The following is an 18,605-nucleotide window of genomic DNA, read 5'->3' as shown; positions in this document are numbered from 1 at the left end:
ACCACTACTGGTCCAGGAAAATGTGCTTGGTGCCCTGGATAAGGCCCCAGACCCCAGGTGAGTCACCCTGGTCTGCAGTTGTGATGGCCTGGGATTTGGACTCGGAGGCTGAACCTGAGGAATCCCAGCCTGCACAGGAGTCCCCGCCTCCAGAACCAGCTGAGCCGGGGCTGGGGCTTGAGCCTGAAGGGTCCTCACCTGTGCTGGATCCTCAGGTGCAGGCACCAGCTGAGTCTGCTCTGGCTCCTGAGGTGATGGAGGACCCATTGCCTGCAGGTGCTCCACTCTCAGCCCCGTCAGGGGAAGCTGAGGTTGCCTCTGGCTCTGGTAACCCTCCAGCCTCTCCTGAGCTGCAGAGGCTCAGGGCAGAAAGGCAGAGGAAACTAAGTTCCCGCAGGAGGAGTGCTCACCTCCAGGCCAGGCGAGGTGAGTCACCTGTGGGCAGGAGCCGCCCTATGCCTCGGGGCAGATAAAAGCCAGCCAGCCCCAGCCCCAGGTTGGGGGAGCAACATTGTTGGTAGCCTGTTCCTGCCTGCACCCTGTCCTGCTCTTCTGCCAGAGTTCCTGATCTCACCCGACTCCCTGCCTTGGACCCTGCTTCAGCTTTGATGGACAGCCTCTATACTGTACCCTCGGACTGGACTCGGACCTCGTCACATGGTTGACCCTCAGGACCAGCACAATAGTCTAGAAAGGAGTCGTGGAATGCATAACCTGCCTCTTAAGGAAGGTTTTGTGGGCATTATAAGTGCCCCTGAACTTAATTCTTCACCCAGGTGCTTGGGAGACCACCCTTTGCTTGTATTTCAGCTCTTCTGCCTCCAACATATTATTTAATATATTTATATCTCACCTTTCCTTCAAGGAGCTCAAGGTGGCATACATAGTTCTCCCATTTAATCCTCACAACTATCCTGTGAGGTAGGTTAGGCTGAGAGACTGAGACTGGCTCAAGATCATCCAATGAGCTTCATGGCTGAGTATTTGAACCCTGATCTCCCAGGTCTAGTCCCACACCATGCAGCCACAGCAGTTGCTAGTGTAACCATGGCTTGGAGAAAGTGGATAAAGAAAACATCTCTTTCTCTCTTTCATGATACTAGAGACAACCAGCAAAGCTGAATGTTGGAAAATGTAGACAAAACTGTAATGCTTCATGCAGCACATGGGTAAACTATGGAACTCGCTCCCTCAGGAGGCAGTGATGGCCACAGACTTGGATGGCTTTAAAGGCGGATTGGACAAATTTATGGAGGATGAGGCTATCAGTGGCTACTAGCCACAGTGGCTATTCTCTGACTCCACTGTCAGAAGAAGTAATGCTTCTGAATATCAGTCGCTGGAAACTGCAGGAGGGTAGAGTGCACTTGGATTTCCATAGGCATCTGGGTGGCCACTGTAAGAACAGGATGTTCAACTAGATGAGCTATTGGCCTGATCCAGCAGGCTCTTCTTATGTTATTTTCTTATTTTATTATGTACTGTTCTCCAAGTGGGCCACAGCAAGTAAGCTTAAGTGCAGTTCAGAGGGTGCGAAGTCTTCTCACCAGGACAGATATTTCACAGCTGGCTCCCTCATCACTCAACCATAGGAGCCTGGTGGCGAAAAGAGGGAATTACTGGAAGTGCCATGATGGTGATCCTTCCTCGCCACCCTCCCAGATGTTCCATCTGCTAATGCTGGTGTTACTGCCATTGTGGTTAAAAAATACAAAAGAGACCTCATAGAGGACCACCAAAGAGACCCCATGAGATGCAGCTCAAGATGATGAGCAAAAGTGACAGCACCCAGTAAACCAACCAGAGGAGACAGAACAGCAGCCTCCCTGCAGCACATCAGGGGTCTGTTTCGTGAACTGAGTTGCACAGTCCCCATCCATTCTAAAGGAAGGTAGGAAGGAGAGAATGGTTCTGTAAGTTGATCAAATAACCTGAAGGTGTCCCAGACCAAAGGTGGAGAACCTCAGGTCCAGGTTCCAAATGTGGCCCTCTAGTCCTCTGTATCTGGTCCTTGAAACTCTCTTAAGCTATGCTCACCCTTCTTTGCATCCTGGCTGGACTGTGCCCTTGAGCTCTGCTGTTGCACCTTGCTTGTCTGGATGGAGAATAGAGGCAGATGGTGCATAGAAACTAGCCCACTGTACAAAGGTACAATTTAAATATGTTGATCCACCCACCCTTTGCCTCTGAACCCACCCCCCACAGGCATGTTGCCTAGAAGGGAATGTGTCCCCTAGGCTAAAAATGTGCCCTCCATTTAGACCAATGAAGAGGCATCTCTGTGGCACAATTCAACTCATTTATTGAGATCTTTCTGGGTGGGATTTTTCCCCAGAAAGAAAAAAAGGTTGGAGGACTGGAATTTGGGGATATTGTTTATCAGTGGAAGCTGGTCTATTGGGGCAAATGGGGCACTGTCCCAGTAACTGCTTCACCTCATCCAGCCTCCACCTGCCTGTCTTCTATCTTACAAACAAATCCAAGGGATGGCACTACCTATCAGCCTCCTCCTCTGTTGAACTCCCTGATCCAGTGGGCATCTGTCACCAAAGTGGCTTGCTACAGTGCAGATGACAAAGTCCTACAAGCCCAACATTTATCAGATGCATGAAGTGTAATCCAAAACTTGCAGGGTATGCAAAAAACAATATGCTCTCTATTATTCCATGTGCTTGGCTTGGTTTCCCTGCTGGCAAGTTCTGATCTATCAAGCAGCCTTCTGGAAACAGTTGAAGCTTTCTCTCCCCCAACCCTCCAGCCCTGCCTCAGTCTAAGAATCTTGCTTAATAGCTAGATTTGTTTACTATGAATCACAGGGTACCTTTCCTTACTATTATGTGTGTTATGGAGAATGTTTTATAAATGCCCTAATAATTATGGGTGTGGGTTTTTGTCCTGCGGTTAATGAACTCCTTGGAAATGTGCTCCAGCCTCCACCAAGCTGTCAAAAACCCTCACAGCTTTTGGAGTAAAGAACAGGCGTGGCACTCAGTAAAGCCCAGGCATGAGAAAAAAGCATCACTCATTTCCAAATGGATGCTACTTTTTCTAATTCAGACTTGCTTGGAGGCTTTGAAAATCCTGTAGCAATCTTAAGGATGGCATCCATCATTCCTTCCTAGAGGAACTTGGTTGAGTGCCAATTAGTCTGGAAGTGCAACAGTCTTCCACCTCTCCCCAAAATAAGGGTGTGGGCCTTACATACTTGGGGAATCTCCTAGGTATGCAGAAGAATAGCAGATTTTAAATTAAAATAAATATCCTCCCTGCGAAGTGTCCTGATGCCAGGAGAATTTACTATCTAACACCTGCCAATATAGGTGGATGCAGTTCATAAATTACCGTATGCAACAGCGGACTAAATTATTTAAATACAATTAATCACAAATACACCCTTTTTGAACCCCTTCAGTGATTGATACAGGATTAGATGACATGCCCTGAGATATTCAAGCACTGGTGGAGGAACAGGGGTGGAGGGGGAGCGCACTGCCCCTAGAGGCACGATCCTGGTGGGGTACCATTGTGGCTCCCCCCCCCTGCGCTGGGTGGCACGCCCCACAGGTGGCACGCCACACCCCCAGGACGCGCACTATGCCCCTGCGGGCATCACGTCATGCCCCCGGGAAGCATGCCAGCCACACCCCCGCCTCCTCTCCGCCCCCCCGCCAGAGCTTGAAGTTCCGCCACTGTATTCAAGGTGTAATTTTTGAAGCACACTGATAAGAAATGAAACACTTTATGCCAAAGTCTTCCCTTACAGATAGTCAAATGCAGATTTAAGATATATTAAAGCTGCAAAATGTATTCCTCTAGATGGTCTGGAAAATTTCTCCACCTTGTGTGCTAAACTGCCATTGATAGCCCTTTCCTCCATGGTAGCCTTTTTGTCATGAATTTGTCTAATCCTCTTTTAAAGCCATCCAAGCCTCTTGTGGGAGGGAGTTCCATAGCTTAACTATGAGCTGCATTAAAAAGTCATTTCTTTTATCTGTCTAGAATCCTTCACAGTCCAGCTCACAGGAGCCAAGTCCTAAGGGCCAAGATCCCTCCCCCCCCATAAAATATTTGAAGGGTCTCCCCCCCCCAGTTGATGGGCATTGCTATTCAAATGGGGTGTGTGTGCTGCATCTTGTGATTATTTTATTTAAGTTGGCACCCTTGGTCCAGCTTCATTAGATGTTGACAAATTCTTATTTTATGAAAGAGAAAAAACTGTTCACTATCCACTTTTTCCACACCCTGCATAATTTTATAAACTTTTGTCATGTTGCCTCTTACTGGCCTTTTCTCTCTAAGTGAAAAAGTCCTAAACGCTGCAACAACTCTGCAATATGCTTTTTTTAAGTGAGGTGACCAGAATGGTACAATGCATTCCAAATGTGGTTGCACCATAGATTTGTATAGAAGCATGATATCAATAGTTCCTGCCCTCCCCCCCCCAATTCCTTTCCTATTGTTCCCTAGCATAAAGGTAAAGTTACCCCTGACCGTTATTGTATTTTAGTGCATTGTTGGAAGCCGCCCAGAGTGGCTGGAGAAATCCAGCCAGATGGGCAGGGTATAAAAAATAAATTATTACTATTATTATGACCGTTAGGTCCAGTCGTAGATAACTCTGGGGTTGTGGCGCTCATCTTGCTCTATAGGCCGAGGGAGCCAGCGTTTGTCTGCAGACAGCTTCCGGGTCATGTGCCCAGCATGACTAAGCCGCTTCTGGCGAACCAGAGCAGCGCACGGAAATGCCGTTTACCTTCCTGTCGGAGCGCTACCTATTTATCTACTTGCACTTTGATGTGCTTTTGAACTGCTAGGTGGGCAGGAGCAGGGACCGAGTAACAGGAGCTCACCCCGTGGCGGGGATTCAAACCGCCGACCTTCTGACCGGCAAGCCCTAGGCTCAGTGGTTTAGACCACAGCACCACCCGCATCCCTAGCATAGAACTTGCCTTTTTTATTTAATGGATTTATTGCATTGACATGTAAGCTCACCTCTCCCCCCCCCCCCAAGGAGCTCAAGAAGGTGGCGTACATGGTTCTCTCCGTCATTTAATCTCCATAGCATCCCAGTGTGATACATTAGGTTGAGAGGCAGTAACTGGCAGAAGGACATCCTCTGAGCATCATGTCTGAATGGGAATTTGAACCCTGGTTTCCCAGGTCTTAGTCCAGTACATAGTCCAGTACTAAGGCAGTGCTGCCACACACTGGATCACCATCTTAATCAATGTATCCATTACAACCCCAAGGTATCATTCCTGGTCAGGCCCATGAGCGAACAGTATATGTGAAACTGAGATTATTATGATTTTTTTTGCCCCATATGTACATCAGTTTATGCAATCTATTTATTTTTTACATTGAATTGCATTTGCTATTTTTCTGTCCGTTCAGGCAGCTTGGAGAGGTGCTTTCGGAGCTCTTCGCAACCCCTTTTTGTCTTAACCATCCTGGTTTAACCACCATCAGCAAACTTGGCCATCTCGTCGGTCCACCGCGAACTCTAGATTGTTCTACCTGAATATAGATCTCCTAACGCCAATAGTTAGGCCCCCTTAGGAAGTACGACTGAGGGCCTGTAGGATGCATCCAGGAACACTTTTATATTGAAAGTTATTTGAAAAGTTGCCTTTGAAGGGGTGTTGGGTACAGGAAAGGATAAAAAAATGTAAAAGAATCCCGAACACGTTCAACCATCCCGCCTACTTCTTTTACACAAGAAAAAAACACACGAGGCAATGTATATGATTGGCTTCCGAACCTGCCACTCCAAGCACCTAGGTCTCGGATTGACGCCTGGGGATGGCAGTCCCTGGGAACGCGATCTCCTATTGGTCATGGTAGCTGCCAATCCGATTAAAGGGGCCGCTTCAACTCTGAGGTAGCCCGAAGCCTGATTGGTTGGGTCCGGTTTCGCAATCGCCTCTCTCCTTCTCTTGCTCCCCCCTCCCCGCGTTTGGAAAGAATCGAGAGAGAGAAAGAGAAAAAGCGAGTCGGGCCTGGCCGGGCTCGCGCCTCCCCCCCTCCCCGCGCAGCCCCCCGGATCGATACCTGGGCCAGGTACGGCACGAGACTGGGCGGGGCCGGGGAGAACGTCTTCCTTCCCTATGGGGCAGGAGGAAAAGGGGGCATGGGGGGGCAAGCATGGCGGGAAGAAGGAGACGCGAGAGGGCCCCCCTCCCCTCAGAAAGGCTTCTATCACCCTCCCCCCCACTTGTTGTGGGGATTTATAAACGGGACGCAAAAGGGGTTGGGGAGGCGCCTATGGGGCAGATTGGGGGCGGTGCCAAACGCGGTTAGAGGGGTGAGAGCTCCCCCTCCCAAGGAATCTGTTTGTTTGTTTATATGTGTATATTTACTTCACCGATATAGGGCCGACCGGAGAGCAGGGAGTTCTCACGGTGGCTCGCGAAGGCCCAGAAACGTGTGGGGTGGTGTGTGTGTGTGTGGGGTGGTGGTGGTGGTAATAGTGATGTGGGGTAAAGAGGAGGGGGGTTCGTGGTGTGGAGGGGGGAGAGTTTCCCATGTTTTTCTGTATGGGGCAGGAGGGAGTGGGGAGCGGGGGCTGGAGGGTTAGGGGGGACTCATCTGTGCCCCATAGCCGGGGCGAGAGAGGCGCGTGGCTTCCCCACGGAGGGGGACCCGCCGGCCGTGCCGAGGAGCGCGTGTCTGGAGCGCGTCTCTCTCTCTCTCTCTGAAGTATGATGCAACCTTCGAGCAACTCTGCCTTCGTCCCTGCTGAGATGAGGTCATGTCTTGGCACATGGGAAATCCCCCAGGGGAGGGAGGGAGCGGGAGAGAGAGCGAGAGAGTGCCTGAGTCCACCCTTCTTAGCCTGCCTAAAGGGTCTTTCTTAGGCTGCACCTTCTTTCCAGGCTCTGAGCTGCAAAGCTGCAGGCTTCCCTTAATAACCTGTTCTGTTTTTTTAGAGAAGCTCCCAGGACATTTGATTCCGAATGCAGCTGGTTTGGGCCGCTCCTTCCTTGCCCCTACTTGTGTTGAGGCGAGCCTTCTCCTTTTTTTTTAAACCCACAAGAAACAAATCCAGCTCAGGGCGAACTTAACAGAAGAGTGATCACAAGCGTTTCCCACAATTCTCTCCTCTCCACGTTTCAGTTTCCGTACACATCGGCACAAGTCTGGGCTTTGCTGTTCGTAGGTCAGCCTGTGCTCTCAGGAGTTTCAGGAAATGGTAATTGTCATGTTGATAAAGAGTTGTTCAACATGTAAGGACACTGAGCATTGAGGCTAGGGCTCCTATCTGTGGTTAGATGAAGGCAAAAGTGAAAACTGTTTCCCAAGTTAGGGGAAACGTAAAAAATAATAATTAAATTTGACATGTATTCTAGGATTATTATAACATTCTTGGCTTCAAAACTAGCTGCTTTTTCTGCCAGGGAGTCTGCAGCCAGTGATCTTTGAAATAACTTTCATTGCTAAAATCCTATGCCCAGCCTAATGCATTGCTAAAATACTGTCCCCAACCTGATATCCTCCAGACATTTTGGATTACGATTTCATTAGCTCCAGCCAGCATGGCAGTGCTAGCTGGGGATGATGGAAGTTGTAATCCAGGACATCTGGAGAGCACCAGGCTGGGGAAGTCTGCTCTGTAAAATAAAATCCATGTTGTGCATACAAGTTCTATAGATTATGAGGGAAGTTGTGACTTTTCCCTGTATGTGTCTCAGGTCTTACACTTTTGGAAACCTCTGTGAAATTCTGCAATGTACTTTTAAATGTATTAAGATCTGCCACTCAGGATACAACATTATTTTGCCTGAGATACTACTTTTAAAATGGGGACAATTAGAAGCAAGGGTGAACACATTAAAGGACACATTGTCTTTAAGAGGGATTGCCACTTTTCCTATTCTCACTACCAGCCACACCCTCATGATAGAAAAGTTGCTGCTGTGTACAAGTATGTATTGATTTGTAAGTATGGAGCACCTGTGCTTTGGCATAGTTTACCCACCTCCTTTGGCATTTCAGTGTCACATTTAAGTGCTTTTTTAATGTAACTTGAAACTGTAGCCAAATATTTTACCATCGCTGGATTCAAATTTGTTAGAGCTACAAAGGTCCTGGGGGGGGGCAGCGCTAGTTTGTGGGCTGCCAGTCAGTTTTTTCTGGGCTCACCAAGTGGTCACCACTGAAGTTTTATTTGCTACATTTATATCCTGCCTTTACTCAAAGATGCTCAGTGCAGTGTTCATAGTTCTTGGATTGTGTGCAACTAGGTTTTAGGAGTCAATCCACTGAAATATTTAGGCTCCTGGTGAAAATGTTTCTCTTCAACCAGTCGTTCGGCTGATTAACATTCTGTGGCCTTTTAAATGTGTCTGGGGGGTGTTATTGTAGAGACCTAGAAACTTCATATTTGACTTTCCAGACTTTGTTGAGCATTGAATGGTATGGCTTCTCTCCTTCGTTAGTATTGGTGCTGTTTAAGGGCTTAGAGAGCAATATTCAGTTCTCACAAAAAAAAAATTAAAAAAAATGGAGAGCTCTGTTCCAGTGAGGCAGCCATGGTATTAGCCAGCTAGGGTTGGTGGGATGGAGCTTTTAGCAACAGGTATAGAGTCTAAAGCAGCAAGAGAGGTACCTTTACCTGACTCCCATATCCTTTCTGCCATGTATCCTAATCAATATTATTATTTCTCAATAGTCTTCTGCCAACTAGAGTGAAGTAGCTGAGTATGACAGGGTGTGATACCCCAGGGAAACAGGTCTGGCTGGCCCCATTATATATGTCCTGCTATCTTGGGGAAAACATGTTTTTTGTGGGGAGGTTGACTTGAGATCATCTGCTGCTGTGGATATTTCTCTTTCTTGCATTTTATTATGTTTAGATTGTTTTTTAAAATGTATACCTCTCTTTTCCGTTATTAGACTTCAATAAGAATAAAACAAAAGGTGGCAGTAGGCATGGGATGCTCTGTGACAAACCTGAGGCTCAGGGCTTCTACTGCACTTGTGTGTCATTTGCTGGGAATTAGCTCACTTCCTATCTTCAGCATGCACAGTTTATCTCAAGTGCCATATGCTGTTCTTCATTACCCTCACAACATCATCACTGTAGATAACTGCGGCAACCATAGCTATTGAAAGATAGGGTGTATGGCTGGAGTCCTGATTAACAGCCAGGAGACTGAGAGGTGTTGAGTGGAGAGATGTGTAAGAAGGAAAAGGAATGGTTTTCTGTATATATTTATTTGTATTGATGGTTTTATTGTGTATTTCTGTAACATTTGTTGTGTTATTGGTGGACTTCTTGGGCCACAGTCATTTGAAAGGTGCCCATCAAACTAGTATCCAGAGCATATCCCCCTCCGTGAAAACTGCCTTGATCACTTGCAAACCTTATGTCCAGTGCATAGCCTACACTCTACAGATTGGTAAAAGAAATAGATGCGTCTGTATTATCTGATGCTGCAGTACACCATTAAGACTACCATGCTGAGTGGCAAAAGCAGGCTTACTATAACTGCTTGCATACCTTTTCTTTTCAATTGGTGTAAATGTTTATCTTAAATCTGTTCTTATGATACTGATGTAGGACCAGTTATGCTAGTATGTTTTTCTTGCAGACAATATCAGAAAATTGCTTTATCCTCTTGTGTGGCCATCCCAGGGGGTTTTCTCATTAGAAGATGGTTTAAGACACTCAGCATTTCTGCTTTATTCAGTTTTTCTGATTCTGTCTCTCCCCGCCTCCCTTCTTCCCATCTTTAACTTCAGTATTTTCTTTAATTTTTCAAACAAAAAACTTTAGCAGCTTGGTCTGAAAATTATGCTAAAATAAACTGTAAATGACACACCATTGAAGTATAAGTTGGATTTTTAAAAATAATGTTGCTGTAATAAGGAAATGAACTTGAAATCTGCCTTGGCTACTTCCTTGTAACATATGGTTGTGCCTGCTTATACCTTTCTAAGAGGCTAATTTGAGCAAGAGGAAGCAAGTGTTGCAATTGTGAGTTAACAAGGTAGCTGGAAATCTGCCTCTGTGTATTTGGATCATTCTCTTGAAGAGCTTTTTCCAGAGTGTAAGGTCCAGTACTCCTCACAGCAGAATTCATTTTACAAGAAAGAAATGGCATCTCTCTTTATGTGTCTTCCTCATTACTCTGTTCAGCCTTTAGTTTCCATGGGGACAGTGCTGTGGGGAAAACTTCCAGCATAATATGACCACACCTTTTGGGTGCATCCTATTCTTTTCTTTACAATTGCAGCAAGGCAAATGAGGCTCAGTGTTCTATTCTGAAAATACCTTATCTGGCTTTGGGTATCGGGTGATGGCAGTATTGCCTCTTGCTGATGTACTTAAACATCTTGGCTCTGTCATTAAACTTTATACCCAATAGGTTTCTTCACTTAAGCTGAAGGAAAGAGGCTCTTCTGTTTGTCCATCCTGACAAATTATTTTGGGAATTGGTCACTCCTTGCTTGTGTTTTTTAAGTTGTTGCCGTACAGTGCAGTTCTATGCATGTCTACTCAGTAGCCGAGCCTTTGAACTCCTAGGTAGGTGTTCGTAGGATTTCAGCCTTGGTGTTGGTCTGTTAAGCCTTCAAAGGGGTCCATATGCTGTTGGCATTGACCTTCCTATGTTTAATTTGCTTTGGCTAGATTCCTCTGTAGCCAAATTTCTCTAGGTTTCCAATATTTTATCCCTATATTACAGATTATAGCATCCCTGTGTACTGAATAAACAATCAAATGTATAACAGAATAATGGGGAAATGTTTGCATGCCAGTTGAAAACTTACAATTTCCCACAGGCCTTTTGAGATTTAATTACCTAGACAAGTTTTGGATATTTGTGCTGTAGCTGACTGGCTGTTTTTATCTCTTTTGACTTGCTGTAGATTTTGCTTTTACATTTTATGAATGTATCCTGCTCTGGCATCAGATGGGTGGTTTGTTTTTTTTAATACAAAAAAGGAGATTAATTTTATCTCCCAAGGTCTAGGGCCCCTGCTCAAAGCAGTGTATCTGAAAAGAGGAAACACTTTCTAGGCTTCGGGAAGGGCTGGGCATGTGCTACATTGAGAGATTCTAGACTGGAGCTAGTGGAAGTTGTGGGCCTTTTGCAATGGCAACCTCTCTGTGTGACACCTTCCCCCAAAAATATTTGGCCAGCTACCTCACTCATTGTATTTAGAAAGCGGGTCAGGTCCTTTCTTTTTATTTCCTTTTTTAAGGACAGCTTTTATGAATTCAGTGTGTTATTGAAGCTGATTGTTGTATTTGCTATGTGTTTTATAGAGCCATGTTTGGCTAAGAGGCAAAGAGTGAATGTAATAAGGGTGTTTGGCAGCCCAGGATGCAAATACCATATATTTCGCTCTATAAAACGCACTAGACCACAAGACACACCTAGTTTTTGGAGGAGGAAAACAAGAAAAAAAATAAATCTGCGCAGTGAAAGCAGCAATCCCTCTTGCTGTTCTGGCTTCTGTGATAGCTGCGCAGCCTGCATTCGTTTCATAAGACACACACACATTTCCCCTTACTTTTTAGGAGGGAAAAAGTGAGTCTTCTAGAGCAAAAAATACAGTAATTCATTCTATGTATTAGAGAGGAATAATTAGAAATTGCAATATTTGGATGAGATACTGAATTTCCGACTAAATATTAGGAAGGATTTTCTGACAGTAAGAGCTGCTTGACAGTGGGAAAGATTCCCTTGGATGGTAGTGGACTCTCTTTCCTTGGAGGTTTTTAAGCATTGTTGGATGGCCATATGTCATGTTAAGTTGTGATTCTTGCATTGCAGGGGGGTTGGACTAGATGATTCTTGGGGTCCCTTGCAATTCTACAACTCCATTTAGGGATGCAATTCCTTGCTTACTTCCTGTTATGAAAGTGCACATTTCAGTATGGTAGTTCATAATAAAGGTTCAAGCATTAAACATATGTAAAATCAACATTAGGTAGAATTTTGAAAATAAAAAGTTCATTGTTGGCTTATCTGCAGTTGTGAAGGTTAATCACATATGCAGCTGCCCCTACATTGCTTGGAATATAAATTCCTGTACTTTAAGCTTTCATGATGCACAGGCTTTGAGACTTTCGTTTGCCACTGAGGGCATGTTCTTGCCCTCTGGTTAGTGTCATGAGCCCTGGACCTCTGCCCAAACCTGGACTTGCAGAATGGTGGTGAGAATCCACACATTAGTGTGGGAATAGTCCATGGTTGGGAGGAGGATGGGGGCCTACAAAGCATTATAAATCCCATAGCAGCATAGTGCTGAACAGACAAGCCCCTGCTATCCTTTTCATAATTGCCCCTAGGAAGTGGTGGTCCAGGAGCTGCACTAGGTATATATGGAGACATTATGGAGATAGAAAAGAAAAGCCTCTGTACTCACTTACAAGTGAGTAAATATACTTGTTTGCATGACTCCTGTATTCAATTCAACCTGGAAAGATTTGAGCAAAGTGTGTTTAAAAGTACAGCAAATGTAGAGCAAATGTTAGACAGTAAGACCAGTTGCCAAGACAGGGTTGTGAAATTGGAAGCTTTTTAAGACCTGGCTAGACATTTGTCCACTAGGGATGTCTTTATGATAGCTCAATACATCCAGGCATGTTGCCGGGAGGTTGCCTAAGGGTGAGGCAATAAGGCAAGTCAAATAGCTGTAAAGGCCCTCAGCAAAAGGCATAGAAATAAAAACTGCATTTATTCCAGAGTCCAGACATGTTTTGACAACTGTAATTCTGAAACTACCAGTCCGTAGAAACACCATATTCTTCATTGTGTACATATACATATGTCTGCATGCCTGTCAAGAACACCAACCTATGCCCTTAAAGCAGAATAATTCAAATGCAAATTTGCTAATATCCAAAGACTTCAAGACTGTCTTGCAACATAATCTTCTATATATCTATTCAGAAGTAAGGTTCATTGAGCAAAATAGTACTCTCATCCAAGTGTTTGATGGATTGCACAGCATTTTCTGCTTTTTCTGCTAATTTGATGGACATCTAATTGTCTGTGTATGTGTGCCGACACATACATACATAGATGAATAGGAACAGTAACAGTGATCTGTTAAATTAAGAATTCTAAAGTATTGGAAAAGGAGAGAGATGTCCAATAGGGCTGTGCAAAACAATATTTGTTGCAATATCTGAAAAGTGAGTACAAAACCCTAGTCTCGAAATACATTCGGAGTAAAGAATATAGTATCCCTGTACTGCTGTGATCTTTTGTAGGCTGTAGTATCAGACACTCCTTCCCTCAGTAATGCAACTTCTGCTGCTGAGTACACAGCACACCAAGTACAAGCAGATCTGGCTTACTGAACACAATGCATTCCCTGGGAATCATTAGTTAGGCGAATGTTTGCATTAAGAAGTCCACAATTTCCATTATTTCTTATGGAAATATTTCTAATGTGGGATTGGTCCAATATCTTTTCACTCCCTCTTTCCATGACTGATGCTGACCAGCAAAACACAAATAAACAAGAAAGTTGGCTGTTTGGTTATGTGAATCTGCAAAATGTATAGCAAAGTTTGGGTGTAATTTTTTATGTGTGGATAAGTGAATTTTTCAGATAGTGAGCATTCAGATAGCAGGACCTGCATGTACAATATTCCTGTACAAGGTACAGAAGATGGGGACTTTTTTACTATTTGATTCCCTGTTGTTGTTGTTTTAAATAAATCTGGGAGACTTAAGTTTTCAAATAATTTAAAAAACTTAAAATAGTAGAACACTTGCTGTGCTGGAAGGTTGTTATCATCCTGGACTGTGTTCTGTTTTTAAAAGGCTGCACAACTATTTGACACCTTTGTGTGGCATAGTGCAGGAGTGCTCAGACTGAATAATTTTAAAAATACAACACACCATCATTGTCTGTCACACTTGCACAACCACATTCCCTAGTAGAGTTGCCTGGCTGGATCAGGCTACAAGTCCATCTAGTTCAGCATCTTGATTCTGGGAAGCAGGACAGTAGCCCTTCTGCATTCTTAACCCCTAGCAATTAGTATTCAAAAACACAGTGCCTTTGAAGCACCTGGTCTAGTAGCCATTGATAGGCTTGGCCTCTGTTTCATTTGTCCTTTTAAAGGCATCTTAGCTAGTCGCCAAAGCAGCATGGCTGGCAGTTTTGCCTGTAATGCCAGAATTTTTTATAACACTGGATGTGCATTGGAATTCACAACTGGGTTACAGTTCGAACAGTGGCATGTATTTGATAAACGTTAAAGTTCTTGAGCTACTGCATGTTGAACTTGGGTCACAAGTCTAACAAAGTTGAAGATTTTTGGTAGAGGGTGTAGCCTGTGCAACTTTCCTACACAAGAAACAGGGCTGTTCAGGACCCATTTCAGAAAACTCATTCTTTATTTATTTTTTATCAGATCTGTTTTTATTTCCATTTGAACTGGTTTGTTTGGTTTTTTTTTAATGCGGAATAACACCCCCCCTCCATTTGCTTTATTTAAGCCGAAATTTGATGATAAAGGGTTCCAGGGGGCATCACATATCCCTAAATTGATTTTTGTAAAAATAAAATAAAAATCAAGATCAAGGCATTGAGGTTGGCTCATGGTTGGTGATTGGCATACTGGAGTGGGAAAGGATGCGACTTACCGGTATTTGCATGGAGAATCCCCTATGTGTTTTTTCTATGCAGTCTTCTAATACAGATGACAAAGACAATTCTATGGGTGTGCCATTGGAAATTTCCCAACACTTTCTTTTTCATTCTAGGTTTAACTTGTGATTGATCCACGTGAAGATTTAAGAAACATCCTGGCAATCTAGAACACCTTACTTTCTCTAATAAATCATACTGTGGGTTTAAAGAAGAGCCTGTCCAAATGAGCAAGACATCACAGCAGAACACAACTGCAGAAAGCAACGGAGTAAGTGTCATCTACACCCAAGCACAAGCGAGTGGGTTGCAACAGGTTCCTCAGTTGGTGCCTATTAGTCCTGGAGGTGGAGGCAAAGCTACGCCTCCCAGTAAGCAGGGCAAGAAGAATTCCACAATTGATAGAAACAGTGATGAGTACCGCCAGCGCAGGGAGCGCAACAACATGGCGGTAAAAAAGAGTCGTTTGAAAAGCAAGCAGAAGGCCCAGGATACTCTGCAGAGGGTCAACCAGCTCAAAGAGGAGAATGAACGCTTGGAGGCTAAAATCAAGCTCCTGACAAAGGAACTGAGTGTACTCAAAGACTTGTTTCTTGAACATGCTCACAACTTCACAGACAGTGTGCAGCCTCTTGGCACAGAAAGCACTGCCACAAATTCAGATGGCTCTGGACAATAGGTGCCCTTTCTCAGCTCATGGGCAGAACAGTATGGACACAGCCCTCCTTACACAAGTCAGGTGCAGCAGCAGAGAAACTTCTCTAAACTTTGTAACATCTGTCATTTTGTGGCTTGTTCTGTTTTTCTAAATAGTAGGCTTAACACTGAAAGGTTGTTTCAAGTAAACTGCAAACTGTTTATTACTAAGTATTTGTTTTTCATTAAGTGTTAATGTATTTTCTGCTCTGGCATTTTTGACTAATTGAAATGATAAAAATGAACAAACACCCCAAAAATTTACATCAGTAAACATTGGCCCGCAGTACTTGGGCAACTATAATTAAATGATTAGTTGTTTAATGTATTCTGAGTGGTTTAAATTGTGCTGATTAATTGGGCTGCAGTTCTTAAATGTTTTTAGTATAACAACTTTCATAAATATTGTTTGAAATGGCAGGTGACACATAAGGGTCATCCCCTCTCCTGCACTCCACTTTTGCAGGAAGGAAGCCTCTTTCTGAGGTGGTGCCTGCTATGACCCTTAACAGTCATAATCTGAAGTATGGACAATCTAAAGAGTGTTGATATGCAGAATCATAGAGATTTACAACTGTTATTAAGTTGTGATTTGTGATTAAATCAACACAGGTTTTTTTCAGCAGGGTCACTGAAACAATCAAATACCCAGTGTAGAGATTGACTATTTTAAAATGATTGGTGCAAAAGCTGGTTTAAAGCATATTTATTTCTTCATTGCTTATTTTTTGTGGTGTGAGGTTCACTGAAGCAACCTGTTTTTGATTGTCAGGGTGGGATGTTTCAAACATGTAGCATAAAGCCTTGCTGGATACAGCTCCCATAGTCTTATGGGTTATGTTCAGTAACAGTGCCTCAGAAACAGTAAGGCTTGCTAAGGCTCAGATGACGACCACATTTTGTAGGCTTGTCAGGCATTATTAGTCTGTGGTCTGAATGCAGGTCCAAGCCTCTCCCTAACATTGCTACCAACAGTGGGAGTGAAGTAGCATTGCCTAGCTGCAAGCTGATCACCATTTTAATTGCCTACAATGCCCTGACAGTGTCAGCCTTTCTGGCATTGTGAGAAATCTTGTCCCTCCATATATGTCTTTGGCTGAGAGGACCAGAGCAGTCGTCAGCATTGATGAGGCCAAGGTAGCTGGTAGTGCCAGTGGGCTTGAAGAGTTCTAATGTCAGCCCTAGGAGTGGATTTCAAGATCACTCTCTTCAGTTCCCATCACTGTGTGTAGAAGGGAATGACTTCACAGGGAAATGGTGTATATTTAAATATGGATTGCCCTGTCTGAGGTTTGCAGCTGATGACAATGTAGGAGCTTGGGACCTGAGAAGTATTGTGGCTCACAGCCCCTTTTGTGACAAATGGCAATGAATGGTAAGTGCAGGAGACTGGTTTGTGATAAAGGGTTGTGCAGAAGGAGGGCCATTCAAAAACTAAATGAGATGGGCATTTCAAACCCCCTGACCTCCTTTATCCAGGGACTTCTACATCCTAATACTCGAACTGCACTGCTGTCAAGATGCAAGGGAGCTTCATACTAATTAACTGGGGCTGAAAGAAACATGAAGCACTGGCCCTTGATACAAGGTTAGTTGACCTGGCTGTTCACTGCCCTGTGACCCAAATTAGTTGGTTATTCTGCAGCCAGGACTTTTTCAAAAAACAAGCCTTGTAACAGGGTCCACAAAATTAATTCCTTGCTTATTGGCATTCCTTTGAGGGTGGGTGGGTGGAGAACCTTAGTTTTTTATATATACTTTTCCAGTGCTGGTGATAAGCCCCCTTATTTTATCTTTGTGGTGTATAGGAAACTTAACACATTAAAAAGAGCAGGGAAGTTGATATAACCTTTAATTTATTTTCCCTCAACTATTTTCATTCATAGTATGTTTGCATATTGGATTAGCAAAAAATACTTTTATACCTCCCCTTCCTTTGCAGTCATTGTGTTGTACATGTATTTAGAAAGACTGAGTCAAGAACTCAGTGATGATAGACAAGAATAATTAAAAAAAACTTTACAAAATCATGCTTGTGTGTACTTGTGGAAATTTCTCTTGAAAGGGCTAGTCACAGAAGGCCAAGTAAAGTAGCTGGTGGGGAAGATTCAGTGCTTGATGGAGCAGGGAGGGGAGCAGGGGAGCAGATTACTTTCTTGGTCATACTAGAAATCTTGTTCAGTATGCATGAGCCGCTACTTACAAGATCAAAAGCTAGGAGAACACAATATCTGTCTAGAAGCAAACAGAGCAGATCCATGCCACATCATGACATAGAAAGGAGCTCTCACTTTGGAAGCCAGTATAGTGTAAATGGACAGAATGCTGCATGTTGGATTCCTGTTTGGCTAGGAAGCTGATTGGGTGGCTGCGAGCAAGTTGTTGCTTAGCTTATTACTAAGGGTTGTGCCACACTCCACTCACCATCCCTCCTTCCGTTCCCCTCACACTAACCCCACCCTAGAGCTTCCCCTTCCCAGCCCATACAACTACTAAACATGCTTTTCACCTTGCACCAAATTTTCAGATGCCCCTTGTCTTCTGTAGCCTTGCTTTGTACCGTTTTCACCTTGACTCCAAGTTTCCTTCCTCTCCTTTTGTCAACTTCCCCATGTATAGAAGCTAACACCAAAAAGCCTTTCCTAACACCCCTCTAGCTGTACTCTAACCTTGCTTTAATCTGACACTCCCCCTACCCACTTCTCTGCCATTAAAAAAAAAATCACCACTTTCTCCTTCTGTTTTTACTCCAGCCCTGCTTTATTCAAATTTCTGCTTAAAAATTGTAGTTTAAAACTACAATTTTCCTTTGCTGTCCTGCAACCTGCCTTCTCTTTCCTCTCTTCCCTTCATGCAAATCCAGGATTGTAATGGAGCACTACATATCCTCCAATAGGGGATGCGTATTGACACCTTTACATTTTTATGTATATGGGAAGATAAATTATCTTAAGCATTATGTTTCAGGAGACATATACATATAATAATATTCTGAATCAAATACGTGTTTATGAAATAAAATGCTGCAATAAAAAGGACACCTGTGTGATTAAATAACATTACAACTGAGTGAAGGAGTAATTCCTATAAACCAAAGTGTTGACAGGGTGCTAAACTCTCCCTCCCTGATGCTTGGGCTGATGGAACAGAATGACATAAGTTCATGCTGAACTGTGAAATCAGGCTAGCTAGAGGCTGCACTCAGGACTTAATGTACCTGGGAGTAAGCCTCAAATTCAGCAGGACTTAACTTCTGAGTACAGTACACATGGTGAGACCTGCTGCCGTGG

The 18,605-nt window shown here is 44.0% G+C and overlaps 1 protein-coding gene across 3 annotated transcripts; it reads left to right on the top strand.

Moving 5' to 3' along the window:
• Nucleotides 1-5,925: 5,925 nt before the first annotated feature.
• Nucleotides 5,926-17,345, top strand: CEBPG (CCAAT enhancer binding protein gamma). 3 transcript variants are annotated; one of them, XM_081922799.1, is made up of 2 exons: nucleotides 5,926-6,060; nucleotides 14,736-17,345. In XM_081922799.1, the coding sequence occupies exon 2, from the start codon at nucleotides 14,846-14,848 to the stop codon at nucleotides 15,296-15,298; it is 453 nt and encodes a 150-aa protein (XP_081778925.1). In that variant the 5' UTR covers nucleotides 5,926-6,060; nucleotides 14,736-14,845; the 3' UTR covers nucleotides 15,299-17,345. The 3 variants fall into 3 exon arrangements, with proteins under 3 accessions (XP_081778925.1, XP_081778926.1, XP_081778927.1); XM_081922800.1 differs by lacking the exon at nucleotides 5,926-6,060 and adding an exon at nucleotides 6,852-7,192; XM_081922801.1 differs by lacking the exon at nucleotides 5,926-6,060 and adding an exon at nucleotides 8,711-8,732.
• Nucleotides 17,346-18,605: the final 1,260 nt, after the last annotated feature.

The sequence above is a fragment of the Podarcis melisellensis genome (genome assembly GCF_964234715.1).
Source record: "Podarcis melisellensis genome assembly, chromosome: 8".
NCBI classification, from domain to species: Eukaryota; Metazoa; Chordata; class Lepidosauria; order Squamata; family Lacertidae; genus Podarcis; species Podarcis melisellensis.
This window is presented reverse-complemented; position numbering and strand designations above follow the sequence as displayed.